The sequence below is a fragment of the Moschus berezovskii genome, chromosome 4 (genome assembly GCF_049115385.1).
Source record: "Moschus berezovskii isolate FMDL1 chromosome 4, NW_MosBer_1.0, whole genome shotgun sequence".
Taxonomy (NCBI): Eukaryota; Metazoa; Chordata; class Mammalia; order Artiodactyla; family Moschidae; genus Moschus; species Moschus berezovskii.
In genome coordinates this window covers 14,096,212-14,110,401 of record NC_142463.1, presented here as the reverse complement: position 1 = coordinate 14,110,401, position 14,190 = coordinate 14,096,212, and the positions used below count along the sequence as shown (strand labels likewise).

Below are 14,190 nucleotides of genomic sequence, written 5' to 3'. Positions count from 1 at the left end.
TCTATTGAAGCCCCACAAAGGTCATTTTTCATCTGTGCAACTTTGAAAATCCACTGGAGTCATGGTTTCTCTAATACAGATGTGCTAAATGTTCTTGTAGAACATCTAGAACATCAATTTTGACTCCCTGTGAGACTGGTTGGAACCAATCCTGACAAAGAGGCTAGACTGACTGTTCAGGCCCTCCCCAGTGTCATCTGACCTGTTTCAAGGCCTGCTCCAGCCGGCTCTGTTTGCAGACGGAGAGTTTACACACGGTATCCCAGCGAGTGCTCAGCTCCTGGAGCTGCCCCTTCACCCAAGTGGTGTCATCTCGACTGTTTTCTATCAGCTCCCGGCCTGATCGCTTCAGGACCTGAACGGTTCCTGTTCGCTTTCCCAGTTCCTTCTGGAAAACCTGGAAAACAGAATTAGCTTGTCTCACAAACATTTTGAATTCAAGAAGTAGAACCAAAGAGAAAGTAGTCCTTTCAATTCTTCTCTGACAGGTTCTAATTGTGTTTCTTTTATGCAAAGATGGAAGTGGGACCACAAATGAGAAAGAAGCATCACAGGACATGGGTCTGAATGAGGGTCATGTGACTTCCGATAAGCTGCTTAACTGGAGTCCCAGCTTCCTCACCTGTGATACAGGAACTGTGCTATGCTAACCTCTCCAGAACTGTGGGACTTTTAAAACCGATTTTTATTGGAGTATAGTTGATTTACAATGTTGGGTTAGTTTCTTTTTTGGGGCCACACCATGCCGCATGTGGGACGTTAAGTTTCCTGGTCAGGGATCAAATCTGCATTCCCTGCATTGGAAGCACAGAGTCTAAACCACTGAATCACCAGGCAAGTCCCTGTTATGTTAGTTTCTGCTGTACAGCAAAGTGAACCAGTTATACACACACATACATCCACTCTTTTTTAGATTCTTTTCCCATATAAGTTATTACAGAGTATTGAGTCGAGTTCCCAGTGCTATTCAGTAGATTGTTAGCTATCTATTTTAGATATGGTAGTATGTATATGTCAACCCCAGTCATCCAATTTCTCCCTCCCCTCTCTTTTCCCTCTTGATAAGAGCCCACCCGCCATGTACATAAAAATCTGGTGTAATTTCAAGGTAAAGTGAACGCTTGATGCTGAAACAGGAGAACAGTATGCAGTTCAACAGAGGTGTAGGTTCTAAATGTTGGTATGCGCGGTGCTAGCTTGTCAGGTTCACTAGCAGTTGAAAAAGCACTCATTTTCATTGTAAGAATCAGTGGAAAATGGATATCTTGAGGGTCTCCTAAATTTAAATCCACTTTGATTCAACTGAGACATATAAGATTCAATTGAGACATATAAACAGGAAGTGGGCAGGGAACCTCAAAATGAAGTTTACACATTGGCACATCTGAATCGAACCAAGTTTGGTCAATTCTTTGTGACTGACGCAGAATCCCGGGAGCAGTTTGTTTAAACACACAGAGCAAGGAGCCGCCTCTCTGACAAGCAGAGACACAGGCTCTTTCCGACTTTCTTTCTAGGGAAGCCTTAGGAGGGTAGGACGAGCAGAAGGCACACAGGGATGAAGGACCCAATGGCTGTGCCCTCCACACAGCACAGATCTCACCCCTCACCTTGTGGGCGTCCATGAGGTTCATGACGAGGTCCAGGTCTCCGTGGACAGGCTGGTCCTCAGCCAGCTGTGGCTCCACCTTGTACAACCAGTCAACCAAGGCCTGCAGGGCGTCCATGAATTGGCCCGAGAACAGCAGGGCCTCCTCCAACTTGTGCTGCCTGAGACAAGCACATAAGCCTCACTAATTTTAATGATCCTTTTATGAATGGCCCACAGTTCTGGCCATTGAAAGGAAATACTGCTTGAACTCTATCTAGAGACCACTGTGTTAGAACAGTTAGAAATATTATAAAAAGTGACTAAGAGATGTTTAGGTATGTTTAAGTAAACCACTCTCAAAAATGGATTAAGCATAGTACAGGTGACAGGTGGAGATGCCCTTCTGGGATCTTAAGAGTCCAGCTGCTATACACATACATATACACTACGACCCAAGGTCTTTTTATTTACATTACACCACTCCAGTAGAGGGTGATGGTTCTGTTAATGACCTGGGGCCAGCAGTTCAACTCCTAATTCTCCATCTGTTATAAGACTCTAGGCTGTCTCTTTACCTCTTTGAAACTCAGTCACCTCATCTGAAAAATTGGGAGTCCAAATAATATAGAGCTATCACAATGCTTACACAGTATTGTGGGTACAAGTAGATAAAAGGACAACTTTAGAACTAAATCTCAGCTCTGCCACTCAGCAGCTGAGTGAGCATGGGGGAGTCAAGAACCTCTTTATGACTGTTTCCTCATCTGTAAAAGGGAGAGGACAGTACCCCCACCTCAGTGGGTGCTATGAGGATGAGTGAGTCTCATGGTGGTTAAATGAGATACTGTATCAGAGGCTTTTGTAGAACATTCAACACAACAGACAATCAGTGAGACAATTACTGGCATTACAAATTGGCGATTTACATATATTTATAGATCTATTAATACTATTGTTGGCTTGATTTTATAGGCTTCTCTCTTTGTAATACAGTAAGTTTCAAATTTAAGTAAGATAATTTTAATATATTTTCCTCAAATTACTTCATAATTCATCACTCAATTAAATGGAAATACCAAGATGCTACTGTTACTGATGTATTACTTCATTATCATTTTTACAGAATCTGGTACCATCTCTGGTTACTTTTGGGATAGCACAGAGACCCACGAAGGGGACATCCATGCTCACCTCTCCACAGACTTGCCACAAACAGTATCCCATTTGTCTCTGACTTCTCCCAGTAAGTTGTCAAGTTTCTGAGTGTCATCAGGAAGCAAAGTCTTCTCTTTCAGTGCTCTGCCTGTTCTAATCGTAGTATCATATACAGGCTGTTTTCCACCTAGAGTTTTCTGGAACTCCTGTTTTCAGAAAGGAAAAAAAAATGCTGAAAGTCAGATGACACTGAGTTTTCAGGTGGTAACCAGATACAGTATGAATGTCACTACGTCTTGAACTAAAATTAAAAACAGCTTACCCTGAAGAAATTTGTAAGGTTTTGTTTGTACCACATACACCAGATCATGATTTCTAAAAGCCCACAGTTTTAGCTGGCTACTCCCACAGTCACTTTGTTTGAACTCTTATTAGAATAAGCAATTGTCATGGTTAGACACTGTCTACATGCAAAATGGAAGACTGGCTCTATGATCTTAACTGTTTAACATTAACCGATTAGTTTTCTTTCAGCAAGCTAAAAGTTTTAGCTTTTTCTTTTTTTAGCAAGCTACAAACGTCAGTGAATCCCAAATTCAGGAATGAAGAGCAGTGAGCCAATGTACCTTATGTTTGGAGAGCTGCAGTTTAATTTTATCTGGGTCATTGGATATCTCCAGTTCTGAGTCCAGGTGACTTTCCGCATCTTCCAGCCAATCAATCAGCTTTTTCCAAGCTTCATGGAACTGAAATTTTTGAAGAAATAAGTTATAACAGGAATGAACATGTACATTACACAGCACTTTTATCTGAACTCAACACATGAAGCCCAAGGTTGTTTAGTAAATTGGTATCTTTCTTTTACAACTTACTTGTTTTGCCCGCTTTCTGGCATCATCCAGCGATCGCCCTCTTTCAATAGATCGCTGGACAACCTTCTCCCATCGAGACTGGACGCTAACCAGCAAATTTTTGATCAAAACAACGTCCTGTTTTTGGCTAAGGAACTTTAACTGATTGCCGGTTTGATCCAGCTCAATGATCTGGTCTCGATGAGCATTTACTTCATTAGCAAACACCTGAGGAGAAAATATTGCTGTTTTTAAACTGGAGCTGAGATCGAGGAGCATCACTTTCAATTGGTACTTGCAAAAGGAAGGCGGCAGTGTAATGCCATTGTTACCTTATGCTCCTCTATCTGGGAAAGAACGGTGTTTAGAATCAGGCTGGGAGGAGAAGCGATGTTTAAACTCTGCTCTGCTAGAGTGAGCCAGTTGATAAATTCTTGCAGGGAATTCTGAAATTCTGTTGCCAGGTTGAGGGCCTCTTCCAGCTTTGACTAAATTTTCAGGTGCCGTGCACACACACAAAAACACAAGTACCAAATTCAGGAATTATAGCTTCAAGGACAAAGACGTGAATTGTATACCAAATGAAATGACTTCTAAGAAGGAAGCCTCATTTAATCAACCTCCAAACATGCCTTGTTTGCAAAGAAGGGGACATTTTGAATGCTAGTGTCTGAAACTCAAACAACTGTGCTTGGAAAAGGAAAGAGCACAGTTTGCAGCTAAGTTGCTTTCTCTGCCATTCCCCACTTCCTGGGACATTAAAGAACAGGAATAAAGCCATTCAAGCCATTCAGGGACTGTAAGAGAACAGACCTTTTAGTGGTGACAGCTGCAGGATCTCCAACCTGCTTTGGGCAAAGTCTCAGTTTCCTTTAATGTCCTTTTTGTGACATAAAAACAACTAAATGAAAAGCACTTCACTGTGATGAAGATGCTCACTGCAATGCTTTCTGTTTAAATATGTTTTCAGAAAACATGGCACTTGAAAATGAGTGAGTGTGAAACATGCTTATGCTACAAGCAATAAAGGTAATAAAAGTCAGAATATTTCAAGTAAAAATGTGACAACATTAGATATAAATTTTTAGTCATTTTGATCTAAATCAGGATGACAAAAACAGTGCTTCATTCAGGGCGCGTGCTATTTCTCCATGAATACATCCCAATTTCAGTCTACAAACTCCATCCTCAGAGACTTCCACCCGAAACATTTGGATGATGGCCTCTGTCTCTGGCCCATCTATCAGGCGGGCAAAACAGGATAATGACAGGTTGTTACAAATGAATATATGCAGAATTCTCACAGAAAGAAACACCAGAAACATACTAAAAATGTTCATTACTAGTAAGTGGGTTATGAATGCTTTTTACCTTCCTCGTGGCATTTTCAGGTTACTTCTGTAACCTAACAAATACTATAAGGAGAAGGAAATAGCAACCCACTCCAGTATTCTTGCCTGGGACATTTCATGGACAGAGGAGCCTAGCGGGCTATAGTCCATGGGTTGCAAAGGAGTCCCATAGGACTTAGCGGCTGGCTAAATGACAAACAAAAGCACTGTAAAACTCAACCTACCGCTATTCCTCCAACACCCGTTTCCCTTCCTGACCCTTGCTTATCTTTGGGCAATGTCTCCAGGGTTCAGCCTGGCTACAGTTGGAGGCCAGACTTTAACTTTTGGAAGCAGGGTAGTCTCCAAAGCCTCTGCAAAAAAAGGCTGGTGGTGGCTGTGGGTTCACCCAGACCCCTCCCCTACCCCTGGTCCAGTCAGAAAATAAGTGCCTAGTGTCTACTGGGAGAGCCGGGCAGTGCTCTGGAGTAGGGCAAACTGAGGCCTGCCTGGACTGGCCATTCCAGCAGCCTAGACCTTGCATCACCCGGGCAGGGAGGTTTCAGGAGTGAGTGCTGCCACCCGTCCCCACTCCTGTATCCAGAGGCAGGGGCTGACATGATTTCTGAGTGCCTCCTTTCCCCTGCAGGAGGGCCGGGGCTGCAGTATACTGTAGAAGGTGGCCTCCCATCCCCTGCCATTCCCCCAGAGCAGGCTGGGAGAAAGGGGAGCTGGCTGGGCCAGACTAATTTCCCAGATGATGGGAAGTAATGCCAGTAAAAACCATCAGTTGCTCCCCGCCCCCCGCAATACTACAATGAATGTTACAAAAATGCAGACTCAATATAAACAAAAAAGTAGAAAAACAAAATCTACCTCAATTCTATCAAAGAAACGTTTAGAAGTCAATACACTGCAAGTTCCCAGGTGGCAGAAAATCTTTCCACATCATTTTATCTATATAGTCTTTAGCAGAACTTAATTTCAGCAATTCTGCAATGTAATGTTCTTGCAAAATCAAAAATAATATCTTTGATAGCTAGCCTTAGTTTGATCAGTTCACCAACTACAGTCGACCCCTGAACAATACGGATTTAAGGGCATCGATCCTTTGCCCATTTTTCATGTAACAAAGTTACCAGACCCCCACACTAGAAGGATTCTAGTAAATTAATGCTTCTCTCAAAATGTTAATTTATAGTGTGAGTATGTGGTTTATTTCTTTCTGCCCATTCAAGTTCACGATGACAGAGTTCATGCCTTTATTGTTTCCACTGTACACCTAGCATAGTGCCTAGTACAAACATGCCTAATAACTATTTGTTCAATGGATGTGGCCAATGGATTTGGACACATATTTAATGTTCCATTTGCCCAGCATAGAAACTGTGTCCAGAGTGATATCCTAAAACTCTGTATTCATAAAAAATACTGTTTGGGGGCAAATGCCTTGATCTCTGATCACTTTTCTTTTGAAGACAATTTGATTTTTGAGGAAGAGTAGGATAAGGCCGTATGATTTATTATTCGTGAGTTTTGGTAACTAGAAATCAAATTCCTTGTGAAGAATTATTCATGATACTCCCTGCATATTGTTCCTAACCTCCCATTCTCAAGTCACTAACTCCAACAAAACCTGTTTTTAAGTAGATGGAATATACAGTCCATTGCTGAGCAGTGCCTTAACTGGTAGATGCAGAAAAGGGACGCAGTATTATAAATATTATAAAAGCAAGTATCAGCAGAAACTAGTAGCATCAATGCAACTTGACATGGATGGAAAATAGAAATGTAAAGGCAGAAAAGATGGCTTGATTAGCACAAAACCAATTCTGAGGATATCAGTTCTGCTAGCCCGTCGCAATGCAACTGGGTGTTAAAAAAATCCTCCATAGAAACTAGGTAACAACTGCATGCAATCATTAAGAAGACTCTTTAAACAGTAATCAGACTGAACTTTGTGGTGATACCTTTCTTTCTTCCATCTTACTGCTGACCACGTGCCACTTTTGTTCCAAGAGTGCTACGCTCTGTTCTGTCTTTGAACCAGATCCTGAGTCATCACGGCTGAGAAGCATTAGCCTACCCTTGTCGAGCAGTTGATTGTAAGTCTCTTCCTTGGCTTTGAGCTGGGAATAGAGTTCCTATAAGAAAGGGCAAGAAAGATGTCAGTAATGCCAATTTCTTCAAAGACACCCATACACAGATTTACAAGCATAGTTTGGAAAAACTGAGGAAGGTCTCATTTGGATTAAAATCCTTCCTTTTAGATTCAACTGATGAACAATTAGGGAGTGAAACCCATCATTCTTCCTTAACATAAAGATAATTTTGTCACCAACAGAATTTTTTAAGGACTAGTGACCACAAAAATGGACCCCAATAATTCATTTCTCCTTCTCCTGAGGGATTTGCCTAGAAATTACATTGCCTTTTGTTCTCGGACACATTCTTAAAACACTGTCAGTTTCTATTGGATTTCCCTAAACCATCCCCAACTAAGACGTCTCCCCTGCCCCCTTTTTTTTCCCATTTTTTTGGCTGTGCTACACGGGCAAGCAGGATCTTAGTTCCCCAACCACAGATTGAACCCGTGGCCCCTACAGTGGAAGTGTGGAGTCTTAACCACTGGACCACTTGGGAAGCCCCAGTAGTCTTTTTCTTAAATACCACCATGTCTGTGTTAGGCATTCGTCTTCTTGATGCACTCACTTTCAAATCAATATTGTGTCAGACAATCTGATTAACTGGCAATTTGCCAGCTCACCAGGGTATTTCTTGCCAATTCTTCCCCGCTGCTACTGCTGCCTGTCATAGGATGTTAGGGACCTGTATATGCGCAGCAACCCCCAAGCACCTTGTTATCAGTAAAAGTGTACCACTTGGTAGACTCCCAGATACACGTCTGTGGCTTCATAAAGGAGCTACTGAATATGGGATGCCTATGATCAACTTTAAGATCAAGAAATCTATTACCATGTGTGTATCAAGTTGTTCCCTAGCTGTTTCGGGAAGGCCTCCTGTGGGCTTCGATGCAGAAAGTTGGGTCTCCATTCTAGTCAGTTCCAAGAGGAAATCTTCAATTTCACTGTGGAAACCCTGGGCCTTTTGAGAAAAAGACATTAGAAAGGTCAGTAGTCAATTCTAGTCTCCAAAGTAAACTCTCTAAAGGATCACACAAGGAATTTTGAAGGGAGGAATCGGGCGCTGCTCTCAGGCAGGGCTGCTCTGCTGCTGGATGAGCATGGGGCCAACATATAATTTTTAAAACTCAGCAGAATCCTTCACGCATCGCTGTAACAGAGATGTCTGACACAACCTCATGCACTGACTGACTAAGGCGCTGCTGAACTTGGATATGGAGGGACCTGACTCGATCCAGGAAATAACTTGATCTGTGAACAAGGCTTGTCACAGCAATGATCTCCTAACTTTGAATAGGAGATGGAGGCACTGGACCATAAACTAATCCAAAAAGAATGACCCAATTAAAAGCTGTTCTTTCCAGACAAGTTCTAGCACAGAATTGACCTTCCTCTCAAGGCAGACGGTTCTACACCAAAGTGCTTTCCTTTCGTCGACTCAGATGCACTTTCTTCCAAATGCTACGTACACAGCTCCACGGGGTACTAACTGCATGTACCTGCTGCAGTGTCGACTGAAGCTGCTGCTCCCTCTCCTCTGTTTTCTGTAACACTGACTCCCAGCACTGGTTCATGGTTTCCAAACGGCTCCTTAAGCTGCTGGCATCGTCTCCAGCACTAGACTCAAGAAGCTCATTGCCAGCTTTGTTGACTGTTTCCACTGTGGCTTGATGGGCTAGAACGTCATTTTTTAGAACCTAAAAAATGTTGAACAACATAACTTTTCTCTACAGGTATCATTAAGCCTGGCTCTCTAAGGTATGCACAACACCAAGAAGCTTCTGGTGGCAGTAACCGATCTCAAACCAATAGGCTTAGACATAAAAAACGACAATACTTACATGGTGCTTTGCGAGCTCAACTTCAATGACTTTTGGGTCTCCACTTACTGGTCTCTGAGCGTCCAGCAACTCTTCAGTGTGAGTCAGCCAGCTCATTAGTTCCTCTAAGGCATGTTGGAACTGGCCAAGGGCCAAGAGAGCACCTTCCAGCTTATGCTACTCAGAAAATAATACGAAGGGAACGTTTGTTAAGAAATTAGAAAGAGCAGACAGTGGTCCGCTTGATGCACGCTGCCATTTGCCTTACCTGCCTGTGAGCAATCTTCTCACCCAGGTTCTCCCAGAGGTGTCTGAGTTCTGTCAGGGGTTCTCGGATAATATCTCTGTCCGTTTCGTCAGTGGCTTTCTTTAACATTAGTTCACCCTGGTGATTGAGCTTCTCCATCTCAATTTGCTGTTGGTAAACTTCCACTTTGAACTCCTACCAAAGACATACTAAATGTTAACAGCACAACAAGTCTTTAAAAGCTAAGATGGGGCTTCTCTGGTGGCCCGGTGGTTAAGAGTCCGCATGCCAGTGCAGGGGACACGTGTTTGATCCCTGGTGTGAGAAGGTTCCACATGCTACAGGGCAGGTAAGCCTGTGCACCACTAAAAACTGAAGTCTGCGCTCCGCAACAAGAGAAGACACAATGAGAAGCTGCACACGGCAGCTAGACAGTAGCCAGCCCCCACTTGCCCCCAACTGGAGAAAGACGGTGCACAGCCACACAGACCCAAGACAACTCGCCACCCAACCAAAACAAACAAAACCTAAAATGAAGCAACCCTCCTTTAAAAACCATTCCCAGGTACAAACCTTCATTTCATTTAACTGATCTTTAACAGTGTTGAGGTCAGTGCCGACAGGGGGCATTGTGCAGAGTTTAATCACAGTGTTATCTAGCCAGTCAAACATAGCCTAAAATAAAAAAGACACAAATAAGCAGTCAAAAAACAAAAATACAAGAAATCACGAGACAATCAGCATGATCCCTGCTAAACAGAGTTAAATCATTCAAGTACCTTGTGCTGTCTGTGCTCTGAAGTTGGGGAAAGAGATCGGAGATACTGATCTCTACTTCAGTAATATGGGGACTTAAGAATGAAGCCAACATGACTGGAATAATGTCCAAAATAAACTACAATCTGGAAAAACTAAATATGAAAAAAAACAAAACAAAAAACTTCTCACAGACAGCTAGCAAGCCCATGATGTGCCACAGCTATTGTGCCAAGTTGTGCTTCAAGGTAAACCTGGGTTTGGAATTTCTAACAAGCAATGACTCTGACAGCAGGGCCAGCTTCACTCTATAGCCTCCATGAGGATAAATTATATGATAAGCATGCAAAGAAAAACACGGTAAGAAGCCTAAGCTTCTGATGTCAGACCTCTCCTCATTAGAAGTAGGAAACCGGCTAGAAAAACAGTGCGAGCACCTCTGGTTTGAGAGTGCTGCCATCCTGTGAAGGAGGCCCACTCATGATGGACAGAGGAACCATGGCCCCTGTGTCTCCGTGGTGGGCACTCTGGGCTTCTCACCTGAAGAGTGTCCTGATACTGCACAGCGGCTTGCATGGCATCCTCAAGCTTTTCCAGCCTCTCTCGCCATGTTTTGTTTAAGTTCTCCCAGGCATTGTTCATCTAGGGGAGAAACAGCCAATCAGATTCCCCAGTGCATCCCACTCTTAGTGTGAGCCCACTCATGCTCCATCTGAACCCCTTGCCCGCCTCTCCATACCTCATCAATGCTCTTCTTCACTTCTGGCTTCTCCGTTTCTCCGCAGGCAAAAATCAAATCTGCTCCAAGGATTCGAATAAACTCCAATTCCTCATGCAGACCATCTGTCTCTTCCTTAATAGTCTACATGAAAATGAACAGAACATAAGCCAAAACAGAAAGAGGAACAGAACTTCCCAAACTTTGCAAGTGTAATTTATACCCCATCAAGAGCAGATGCTGAACAGAATGATCAATTTCATTAAAGTCTTTCAGTGTTCTCAACATTTCACTCATCTAAATAGTGGAGCATCACAGTCTGGTTATTTTTCTAATACATACATCAAATATATTTTTAAATATTTACATTAAATATATAAAGTGATCTGAGAAAGGTGCAATGAGCTTCATTAATCTTAGCAAAGGTCTGCAGAGATTATAATCTATAACCAGAAGTCTATAACGGAGAAGTATATCAACAAGGATATACAAATTTAAGAGCTAGGAGATGTGCAAAATAGGAATACTAGACTATTCCTGAAGAAAGTCAGTTCTGTGCCAGATTCTAAAAACTGGTTCGCGGATTGTCAATGACAGAGGTGAGGAGGTGGAAAACGGCCGACATAAAAGACCGACATAAGAGAAAGAATACAGAATATCCAGACTATCTTGGCTTGTCCTAAATGGACAAAATGAGGTCAGAAAGGCATTTAAGGAAAACTAGGCTCCACCTAAACACTGAATAAAGGTGTGTCAAAGTACGGATGCTAAGTCCAGAGTTTATTTTCTTTTCTACTTTCTATTTTTCTACAACTAAGCGAGAAATAAGGTACAGCAAAGTGAGGACTAAATTCAGAAATGAAATCAAACCCAGATTTTTAAAGCACATTCTAATAATTTGAATTGTTAAGTTTAAAACTGATGACAGAGCTACTTTTGTGTGACGGATCTGCTCTGTATCACAACTGGTGACTGCATGTACCTACACAAATGGTAAAGCCTGTACACTAAAAAAAGAAAGAAATTTACTATAATGAGGTCCCCCCCCAAGAATAAAGGCATACTATTAAACTTAAAAAAAAAAAAGAAAAAAACAGAAACAACTTTTAAGGCACTCAAGCTGGCTAAGCAGTCAACACAACATACTTGGATAAAGTGCTTTCCTGGAAGAGGTTTTGTTTTCTTACCTCGGCAGCTTCAACCTGTTGCTTGATGATGGATGGGTCAATGCCAGGGCTTTCCAAGTCATGCACGATATCCTGGGTATCTTTGATGGTGGTGAGGAGGGCTGCCATGTCATACCAGAACTTCTCTGCTAGCTCGAGGACATCGAGGAATTTAATTTCTCGCTCTTCCGCCCGAGCTTTGATGTCCTCCCAGAAGAATACCATTTGATCCAATTTGTCCTGGATTTCTGAAAGGGTACAGGAGAGTGAACAAGACTTCTCTAAGGACTGAAATTAGTCTCATCAGATATTAGATTTAATCCTCATATTTTCACTGAAATGATACTTTAAAAGGCTCTAAAAATTTATTACTGAAAGAGTGTTTTCTATCTTAGCTTTATTATTTCTATATTCTCATTTTCCACTTGTGTTGGCCTCCCACATAAAGAGATCACAGAGTTAATGTGGAAATGAGTTAATCTGTTATAAAAGTATTGCTAAGATGCTTATAAAGGGGTTTGGATGAAAACTCTATTTCTAGTATTCTGTGTGGAACCTGCCATGTTTCCCATGGAAATTGTATAAAAGGTAGTTATGTTCTTCCCACTGTTGGTACAGCAGTTTCCTCATATTAAGGGGGTAAAGGAGCATTTGTTTTCTGGCCTGGGAATCTAACTACCAATTGTAATCTTGTTGCAAAGGAGAGATGTGTTCTGAATTCTAAATGATTTATAGAATACTCATTATTTGGGTACTGCCTTTGCATTCAATGAAATACATCTGGCGGGATGCTGGAGGTAACCACAGCCTAGAATTTAAGATTAAAAAAAAAAATTATTAATCAAGCACCTTTTGCAGCCAGATCCTTGTCAGCTCCTTGAGATCGCCCAATGAGTTCTTCTCCACGGCGCTTCAGGGCCTCGAAGGATGGCTGCAGTTTTTCCAGCTCCACAGTGGCACTCTTGTTGTCACTGATACACTCTCTGATCTTGTCCACTTCAGCAGGAATCAGCGGTGGCATTCGCAGGCGAGAGGAAAGATTCTCCAGAGTTTCCAACATGGGCTCAATTTTATCATGGAACTAAACAAATATTGGACCATTAGTCATCACAGCAGTACTGCATCACACTTCTGGGGTAAATGTTAGGGATTAAGGCCAGTGTATAAATTTACTCCTGTTTAGGATAAAACCTGTGCTCAACCTAGCCCTAGGACTGTCGAGTGTTGGCTGTGGCTAAGAAACTATTTTGGGTACAGTACACTAGAGCTGGACCATCAGAAAAGTATTTGATGACTCAAAAAGCTATTACTTAATATACAAAAAAATCAACTCACATTGTTAATGGTGCTATAATAGTTTCCATATTCCAACTAATGTGATGAAAAAGGGACAAGACTGTGAAACCAGTGAGAGTCAGTGTGTCAACATCTCAGATGACAGCTGCATGCAACAGATTAGACCAACAAGTTAGATGCCCTCCACCAACTGTGTAAATGGATGGGGAACTCAATATGCTACATGACTTGGAGTTTAAAAGTACCATGGCGTGCAATTCAACAACCCACCAGATGTAACAGTGAGAAAGGAAAATGTTGGCATGATGAAAGATAATTAGGGAAGGTCAAATCTAACCTTATTCCAAGAGAACACTACTCTTTCCACTTTTCTACATGTTTTATAACATACCTATAATTGTAAAATTTTGATTTATAATATGAAGCAGAGAGGGGGAAAAAAGGGAACAAAACAGATAAGCCTGCCCCCTAAAGCCAACTCTGGATTCATTAACTAGAATAAGGTTCACCAACTGTTAAATGTCCTATAGGAAATAACACAGTAAATAAAATCCCTTCCCATCACTCCCTCACTTATAGGTTATGCCCCAGATGAAACTGGCACAATAGACTGCATTAATACAATTTATACCACTAAAGCTAAGGCAAGCTTCCTTGTAAATAACCCTCTCAATTCTCAGGTTGGTAAGAACACCCTAATCCCAGCGGGGGCGGGTACCTTACCTCTGAAATCTGTAATGGTGGGCGCAGTCAACACAACAATGAAATGTGACGATGTGGGGAAGACAGGAGCAGGCAGCAACAACACAAAGTAACACATTCCACAATGTGAGTGAGAGATGGGACGGAAGGTGGGGGAGAAACTCGAGTGAGTACAAATACCAACCAAGAATACTGACTAAACACAGGAATACATTACCCAGACATAACACTAATATATTAGTTGAAAAGTATGCAGTTACATGCTTTAAACTCCACTGCTGGTGGTTTGTTTCTCCTTGGCTCTAACTTCTCCCTAGTCAAGTATCTTTCTCTGAACCAGGAGCAAGCTGGTGGCCTCCTGAGTAGAAAAACGAATGTGCTGTCTACATCTCTAAAGCAGCAGGCCCAATAGC

General features: G+C 42.1%; 1 protein-coding gene across 19 annotated transcripts in view; it reads right to left on the bottom strand.

Moving 5' to 3' along the window:
• MACF1 (microtubule actin crosslinking factor 1) overlaps positions 1-14,190 on the bottom strand; it is a 332,059-nt gene that overhangs the window by 26,315 nt on the left and 291,554 nt on the right. For all 19 annotated transcript variants that reach the window (XM_088835151.1, XM_088835150.1, XM_088835152.1 and 16 more), the window contains 16 exons: positions 12,629-12,860; positions 11,801-12,027; positions 10,635-10,757; positions 10,436-10,537; positions 9,713-9,814; positions 9,161-9,334; positions 8,914-9,069; positions 8,572-8,769; positions 7,905-8,033; positions 6,899-7,072; positions 3,930-4,085; positions 3,619-3,825; positions 3,373-3,492; positions 2,783-2,952; positions 1,611-1,770; positions 203-397 (listed from right to left, as the gene is read on the bottom strand). In XM_088835151.1, coding sequence (XP_088691277.1) covers positions 203-397; positions 1,611-1,770; positions 2,783-2,952; positions 3,373-3,492; positions 3,619-3,825; positions 3,930-4,085; positions 6,899-7,072; positions 7,905-8,033; positions 8,572-8,769; positions 8,914-9,069; positions 9,161-9,334; positions 9,713-9,814; positions 10,436-10,537; positions 10,635-10,757; positions 11,801-12,027; positions 12,629-12,860 — 2,625 coding nt within the window. The remainder of the gene's footprint in view (positions 1-202; positions 398-1,610; positions 1,771-2,782; positions 2,953-3,372; positions 3,493-3,618; positions 3,826-3,929; positions 4,086-6,898; positions 7,073-7,904; positions 8,034-8,571; positions 8,770-8,913; positions 9,070-9,160; positions 9,335-9,712; positions 9,815-10,435; positions 10,538-10,634; positions 10,758-11,800; positions 12,028-12,628; positions 12,861-14,190) is intronic.